General features: G+C 36.4%; 1 protein-coding gene across 4 annotated transcripts; it reads right to left on the bottom strand.

Annotated features, from left to right (window-relative positions):
- Nucleotides 1–304: 304 nt before the first annotated feature.
- Nucleotides 305–7,815, bottom strand: LOC142529765 (nonsense-mediated mRNA decay factor SMG7-like). 4 transcript variants are annotated; one of them, XM_075635405.1, is made up of 8 exons: nucleotides 7,548–7,815; nucleotides 6,455–6,615; nucleotides 5,676–6,287; nucleotides 5,427–5,549; nucleotides 4,698–4,933; nucleotides 2,654–4,617; nucleotides 2,343–2,478; nucleotides 305–868 (listed from the first exon to the last, which is right to left on the bottom strand). In XM_075635405.1, exons 2-6 carry the CDS (start codon nucleotides 6,527–6,529, stop codon nucleotides 2,676–2,678), a joined length of 2,988 nt encoding a protein of 995 aa, XP_075491520.1. In that variant the 5' UTR covers nucleotides 6,530–6,615; nucleotides 7,548–7,815; the 3' UTR covers nucleotides 305–868; nucleotides 2,343–2,478; nucleotides 2,654–2,675. The 4 variants fall into 4 exon arrangements, with proteins under 4 accessions (XP_075491520.1, XP_075491513.1, XP_075491534.1 ...); XM_075635398.1 differs by having other exon boundaries at nucleotides 6,455–6,613; nucleotides 7,585–7,815; XM_075635419.1 differs by having other exon boundaries at nucleotides 2,343–2,470; nucleotides 6,455–6,613; nucleotides 7,585–7,815.
- Nucleotides 7,816–8,153: the final 338 nt, after the last annotated feature.

Genomic DNA, 8,153 nt, shown 5'->3' with positions numbered 1-8,153 from the left:
TTTTGTGAGAATACATATTGATCAATCAAAAATATCATATGGATCAACGAACTTAAAATCTCGTACAACTAACACTATTCTAGGGAATAAAATACCCACGACTCGTTCGAATCAAATGCAAATATATAGAAACTAGCAATTTCACATGTCCGGAAAGGTGTCATTTCTCAAACAAACTTGACGTTTTATCGAGTCCATTTATTTGTTGCAAGAGAAGATAAGAACTTCCCAACTTTTAGCCAAGGCTGTCTGTCTTGCAATGATGTGCCAATAATCACCACGTCCGTGCATAATACCAGTAACATGAACAACAAGGACCATCTTATGGTAGTAGCATTCAAAGAACCATCCCAAATTTAAGAAACAAATATCATATTCGCAACAGGTTGCGATACATAGGGATAACATTCACCTAAAGGTTCATCTAAAAATGTACTTTCGCAATAAAAACATCAACCATGAAGTTGGAGTTCATAGTCACAAACTTATTTAAGTCTAAACACCCAAAATGGAAAATTCGAAGATCACTATATAATAACATTCCCACGACTTTTTCAGTTCCATTCAACATCTTCAATGCGCAGAGACAACATATTGTCAGGAATACACTGGAGAGGAGAACTTCAGCATCTGAACCTGCATATCATGAAATGTAACTACGAAGACTTCATATTAAGAATATTCACCTGATCTTTTAAATCAATCCTGATTCCCACTGCTTCCAGTCTACTTGTGATATTCCTTGAGAAGAAATCCCAACTGATACAACAAGACAAGGCAGACAAGCTCATAAAGTTTCCAATTCCAATCACTCGATCTATTTGTTACCATAAGCTCCACTGAAATAATCTGGAAAGCACGGCACGAGCTGCATGAAATAAGATGATTTAAGTGCGCATAGAAATCAATACACGAAAAGAAAGGTGTTGAGGGTGGACGTCGATGAAAAAATTAAATACGAAGAGTAGGTAGAAAATCATAGAGCAGAAAAGCAGAAGGGAAAGCAACTCGTTGAGGAGTCAAGAGTAAATCCTGATCACTTTCATTTCCGATTGCGTCACAGATAAATTTTTCCAAACAATGCCAAACAGGTTCCCGCAACAAATCACTAACATCGCCAATGCTTGTCAACAATCTTGAATTATAAATTCCCATCTTCAAAGGTATACAAGATATACATCACATAATTGGAAAGGTAAAATGTGGCATGACGACAACAGAGGAAAGTAAGACTTTGAGTTTCCATGCTTACCACAGACTCCCATATCTTTACTAGTTTGCTTCTCCTTCTAATTGTAAACATCAAATGTTATATTAACCATACATTATTCTTCTCCAGACAAGTAGAACATCTAGAAGCAGCCAAACTTGAACAGGAAAACGTTTCAAAGTAACTCAATATTTTTGGAAATAAACACCAACTATTAGGAAAGCTCCGCCACCTTTCATCCTCCACAGACCACAATCAACTCCAAAAATCACGCTTCCCAAAATATTAAAATTTTCCCCCGATTATGCCATAGAATAGAGCAAACAATTACATTCCCAAAAAGGCATTGAAATGATGTGGTTATAATAGGACTTGAGTCATATTCTACAAATGCCGGAAATAAATAACGTACGACAACAATTCCTGTAACAAGGTGGCAAAAAATAGAAACAATATCCAATTAAGAGAACTGATAAGAGGGAAAGATAAATTGGCACTTCATGATAATTCTCTAAAACTGGTTATATTTTCAAGAACCAGAAATCAAGTATTGAAGCAATTGAGGGACATATTAATGTGCAAATAAATGACAAAAGAAAAAAAAATTGTAATAGTTTTTAAGTTTCAATCCACCAAACAAAAAACAGAATTAATTTGGGAAAGAAGAAATTAGACCATTTTCCATTTACAAGGGTATAATGCCCATGAAGTTAAATAGTTAACAATAACTAAGGCAACAAGAGAGTAAAGATTATGCATAGTCCATAGATAATTAATTGAAAGGTCGAGTGCTATGAGAAAAGTGCAGCAGAATCAATGGCCAAGCCAAAGCCTTTGCATTTAATTTGCAGAACAAAAAAATGTTATCATTAAACTTCACATGCACCAAACATAGCATGCAAAGCAATTCCCAAGCATCCTCCATAAACAACTGACATACTATATGGTTCACTAATCCTTTCACAGCTAATAAAAATAATAAAACCGGCACTTAAATCAAATATGACATCAAGAGCAGATGATATGATGGAGTGAACACAGATTCACCAAGAAACACACAGGTCCATAACAGACACGCTGCATCTGTGTGTGCACATGTGTTTGTTCGAGGGGAAGAGAGTCATAGAGAGACCTGTTGAACAGCAGGTGCCGGCAAGACTCTAACACCAACCATGCTCCCAGAAAAACTTAACATCGTCCAATCGGCAAAGGCGATTGCTGAAATAGTGGCACCAGGCAATGGTATTTTGCCGCAGTAAACTTGTAACCTTAATACATTAAAAAAAATTAATAACATGGATATAGGAAAGTAAAATCCACATGAGAAAATTATTGATAGCTTACATATGCAAACACTAGCTAATTAATGTTCCACATCCAATACAAAGGTAAAATAGATTGACGAAGAATGAATTAAGATAAATTTATAAAGAACAAATGTACCTTCTATGCCTCCTTAATCATCTCACACAAAGAAACGACCATCCCAGAGAGACTGTCCTTGATACTGCTGTGCAGGCCCGAATGTCTGTTGGTTTCCAGATGATCCTTTATGTTGCTGCACAGGTCCGATTGGCAATTGATTTCTGTTATGAGATTGTTGCTGCTGCTTGTCGTATAGCTTCATATTTTCTGAAAACTGATAATCCCCCAAACTTTTTTGGTTTTCGCTCTGAACTTGTAACGTCGATGATTGCTTCCCAGGAAACGAGAAACTTGCTATGCTCGATGAACCATTGCTATTGCTCACAGAATGGAATGTAGGTCCCACTATATTAAGAGAATTGCTGAATCCAACACTTTTATCAGATGATGGAAAGTGATAACCATCTAGCCAACTGTAATCATCCATTTGAGGGTTTGGAGGATTTTCATTTTTCAAAGCCATATTCAGCGACTCATCCGCAGCTTTGGGAGGAACATAACCAAAACCAGGTGGCGGACCACGGTGCCTAACAGGTCTACTCACTGGATTCTTCTTTAAGCCAGATGGAATTATTGAAGATTGTTTCACAGGCAGGTTATCAGAGGTTGCTCCTGAGAATATAATGGAGTCAAATTTTGATGGCAACCTAGTTTCTGGAATCGGAATTGGATGATTATAGCCGGTGGCAACATTGAAACACTGGGGGTAGGGGACAGAAAGAGTAGCAGTCTGAGAAGTTCGAAACTGATCTTCCAGCTCAGACCTAAGAGACGACTCATTTTCCATTAAATGGAGCTGGGCCAACCCTTTCATCATTTGAGCTTGATCTACAACCCACTTTGATGTGCTGGTTTGGAATGGCTGCAGATACTGGGCAGTGCCGTTAGCAAAGGTCGTAGGAGGTATCATGCTAGCGGTAATTACATTCTGCACTAGAAGACTGTCGTCTCCGACAGACAAGGACCCATTTTCACACCCAAGACCAATAGGTCCAGCCCCCCCAACAGAAGCAAGAACATGTGAAGAAGTAAACTTTGAAGCAAAATCCTCAAAATGTTTTTCGATCGTGGAAGGCTTAAAAACAATGACCTCATCCTCATCCTCATCCTCAACTTCCACACCACCCTCAAACTGTGGCACAGCATTGAGATCCATTTGCCTCCCAGAGTTGTCATTTACATTGGATTCCAGAGGACTGGAAAACAGATAATCATCTGAAATCTGTGGCTCAACGCCAATCACAAATTCCTTCAACTTGGGGTCAAAATAGAATCCTTCCTGACCAATCCGAACTACATTAGTAAGAGCCTTTCCAGATGCAATGATCCGTTGAACACGAGAACTTTTTTCTTTTTTGCCAAAAGAATGCTTCCTAGAAAAATCAAGGATAAGCTGGGCAGGAATGAGAGGAAGAAAACCTCTCAATTCAAAATCCTCGGGCAATGCAAGACGATTTGCATTTTCAGTCTCATCATATTTGCTCATGTTTGAAAAACATGTTTCATCTTCATCCTCATTCAGAAACAAATAGCCACTTGATAAGAGCTTGTTTAACAAGGAAATGCATTTGTTCCAGAAAAAAATCCTTGCATTGACTTGTTTCTCCTCCAGCTCACAGCAAACAGCAACATCATGACGACAGGCCAACCACTCTACAAAAACCATAATGCCAGGCAATAGAAAGCTCGACGCTGGATCATTTAACTGGTAGCACCTTTCGAGCATGAATCCCATAAATTCAAAGGTAGCAGTGAAAGCATTTTGAAGTAAAACTGAACGCTGTAGTATGTCAGCATATGATTGGTTTTCATTATCCTTATTTAAATTGTGCACTGTAAATATTACAATGGCAACCAGCCTGACAATTGTAAGCTTACACTCAGCATTATCTGAGCCAAAGGTGAACTCATCAGGCCCGGAAGAAAGAAGTTCCAATAGATCATTTTTCACCATTGAGAACACTTCTGGAAAAGTTTCCAAGCTGTCATCACAGTTAATAAAAAACAATCAGTTAAAAATATATTAATATTTCTTACATTCTCTCCAAAATTTAGAACTGACCTTGTGCGAGTAAAGAGAATTCCATTCAGTCTAACAAATCGCGTGACAAAGGCTTTGAATAGATCAGATTTATTTGAGGCTCTTTCCTTAACTGAATTAGTAGATACCCGATTATTCTCTTTATAAGATTGTCTTGTTTCCCCTTTGCCTCTTCCTTTCCCAGGAATTCTTGAAGGCGTTGTCTTCGCTGAAGTAACTTTAGCATCACCAAGAAGTTGGGTATAATTTTGCCGATTCTGCAAAATAAAAGATAAAAAGATGACGATAGTTCTGATATCAAAAGGATCATCCTTCTTCCTAAATCCTACCGCATCCTTGCACTTTGCATTTGTCACAAAATCTATTGACCATACTTAACAAAATTCGACACGAACCTAGATTTTTAATGACAACAGACTCTCACAATGCAAAAAACATATTTAATTACACCATTCTTGCTAAAACACATTTCAATTAGGTGCAAAAGGAACATGCTTGAAATGCCAACACAAGTAAGACAAGTCCATAGACAAGTCCACAAGGTAACAAATGCATGATTTGTGCACTATTAAATACCTTGCTATACAAAACCCTATGCAATATGGGAAGTAACAACTTGATAGAATATAGGTAAAAGAAATAATACCACCAATCCGAGCCGTTAAACTATGTAAAACCTTAAGAAACACAACAAACAAGTCATAAGTGAGTCTTGTGCAGTTAATGTATTGTAATCACATAGAAGTTTACCTTCTCAAATGCAATTATCAAATTATCTCTTGCAGTAATAAAAGGGTTATCAACAGCTAGACTTCGGAAATAGCGATATATGGATATCAGCTCATCATTTGAATATCCAGCAAGTATAGCAAGCTGAAAATAATAAAGGACAATTAATAATAAGTAAACAAACAAAGGTAACCATAAAAACTGGAGGAATATTTTAATCAAATGCTCCAGGGTAACAAAATCAGTTCAATAAAATACATACTGACACACCTGATGATGTGGATTACCACTTGAAGGCCAGAGTGAAGAAGCTTGCATATAATAACTAGATGCAGCCGTAAAATCCCGAGCTTTAGAATCTCCTTCGCCATATAAGCCCTTGTAACGAGCAAGATCCCCAAGATAAATCAAACAACGATGACAGGACATCAAGCCTTTTTTCTGCTCAGAAGATTTTTCTCCATCTTTTGACACCGGAATCTGATTATCAGAATCGTCAGAAAAGAATCCCAGCGGCAGACCATATTTTGCTCTAATCTTCAACATCAAATCGTGATAAAATCCAGTCGCCTCAGAAAGGAAATTCTTAAGCTGGGATCGGATCTTTGTAAGTCGATCAGGTCCGTCACGAACTTGACCTTTCCCATTTTGGGATGCGGCTAAACCTGCAGTTGCTAGAGCTGCATTGAAGAGTGTCCTCAGCTCCTCGATCCTCCTATAATGGAGCTGCCACAAAGCATATTCTATGTCATGTTGCTCAGAGAAAGCATGATCTTCAAGGACAATTGCTTCATAATTTTCTCGCATGTGTTGCCATGTGTTAGGGTCTGAAGGGATCCTGGCCTGTGCTGCTTTTCTTCGTTTATTTTCCAATTCGATATTCTGTAGAAATCAAATTCACATGACCGGAGGAAATAATTATTAATGAAAATGCAAATGTTCCAGGGAAAAAAAATATATTTCTAATCATTAATGACGTGCGTGCGTTACAAACACAACACCAACCAAAAACGACTCTATAGAACTTTCATAGTAAAGAAAAGGAATACCTTGTTAAAGAGACGCTGAACACCTTCTATTGAGGAACTTTTTTCTTTGTTGTTATCCATCAGAATGGTCATCATCCATCAAACAAAGAAATGAAAGAATCAATTCCACCAAATGAAACTTCTGAAGACACATAACACATACGGTCCATGAAAAATTGCCTGCAGCAACGTTATAAACAGAAAAATAATCAAGATATAAGACTAAAAAGCCAAAGCTCTTAAGCGTCACTCTATACGTATGCCAAAACAAAAGTATTGACTATCTGAAAACCCATCATTTAGGTATGAATGTTGTCACACCAATAATCTAGTAAATCTTCTTGCCCAAGTTATGCATATAAAAACAACAAAACATACTCCAGACAATATTTATGAAATCCATAACCCAGATTACAGATCCATGTGCCCTCATACTCCCTAGACTCTATTTTATAGGACTGTCTGATTTCAAAAAAAAAATTCTACATAACACGTTTAATATGTGCATAAGAACAAGTAGAGAATAATAATTCAACTTATCGTTATATGTCTGGCGGAACCCATTCATAATAAAGACAAGGACAAAACAAAGACAAAGACAACGACAAAGAAAACCATAAGCGAGACCAAAACTCCGTCATTCCGTACCAAGGTTATTTCATATGTAAACTCGGGTAGGGACCTTCGTGTTCAAAGGACAATGAACTTAACCAAAGCGATTGACCCACAAGCTAAGTACTACTAAAAACTCCAAAATCAAAGGGACTTTACTGATTAATCGGTATTTTAAAATACTGATACTAAAAGATAAAAGATCAATTTAAACTACACGTACTAATACTAAAAGATAAATTTAAACTACACATTAAATCAAAAATAAAAACTACACAAAATCATATCGAAACTCAATGATTTACCCCCTATACCCCCGCCATCACCACCAAACATCTCCAAAGAAAAGCACAATTCAAAACCCTAATACAGATAATCAAGTTCACAAAACAAATAAATAAACGAGGTATCCATGAGTTAAAAGAAAATATCGAAGATAATTCAAGCATGAACAACGAGATAAACAACAAAAAATAACATTATCAGATAAATAAGCTAATCTTAAACCAAAAAAAGCACCAGATCTGCAAATATCTCACCGCGAAAAACCTAATTCCACGAAATCGATAAATTCCCTGTATATTACAAACACCAGAAAAAGGAAAAATATATAGTTACAGGAATCTTGATTGGTGTCTGCAATTTTTCAACGTATGAATTTGGGTGGTATCTGGGGATTTTCTGGCATTAGCTTTGAGAGAGAAGAAAAAGATACGTGAGAGGAAGAACAGGAGACGACCTTTGCTTCTCCCTTTTTTTAAAAAAAAAATCTCTGAAAACGCCGTAATAAATAAAATTTCTTTTTTTTTTTTTTTTATAAAAGTTTTAGTCAAAAACATACATTGTTATTATCAATTTTGTAGGTCGAATATACTTATAAATATGATAATAAAAAATAAATTCATGTTGTAGTCCTTTAGCCTGCTTAATTGAGAGATGTCGTTTAAGGCGTTCATGGGTGATTTTTATGAATTTATGATTCTGAGGTGGACCTCGGTAAAATCCTCTGTTGTTTAATTTCTTTGGTATATCTTTTATAAATCCTTTTATGTTTTGTAAAAGTTCCAAATATGAATCTTATATTCATTATTATTCTGAGATTTAAATT

This window comes from Primulina tabacum, chromosome 2, assembly GCF_025594145.1.
Source record: "Primulina tabacum isolate GXHZ01 chromosome 2, ASM2559414v2, whole genome shotgun sequence".
In the NCBI taxonomy this organism is placed as follows: domain Eukaryota; kingdom Viridiplantae; phylum Streptophyta; class Magnoliopsida; order Lamiales; family Gesneriaceae; genus Primulina; species Primulina tabacum.
Note: the sequence above shows the minus strand (reverse complement) of the source record. Positions and strands in the feature narration are given on the sequence as shown.

Coding starts and splice junctions, on each gene's coding strand:
- LOC142529765 (XM_075635405.1), bottom strand. CDS start 6,529: ATGATGACCATTCTGATGGATAACAACAAAGAAAAAAGTTCCTCAATA. Junction 6,288..6,454: donor TTCAGCGTCTCTTTAACAAG/GTATTCCTTTTC, acceptor TGATTTCTACAG/AATATCGAATTGGAAAATAA. Junction 4,934..5,426: donor TGATAATTGCATTTGAGAAG/GTAAACTTCTAT, acceptor TTTATTTTGCAG/AATCGGCAAAATTATACCCA.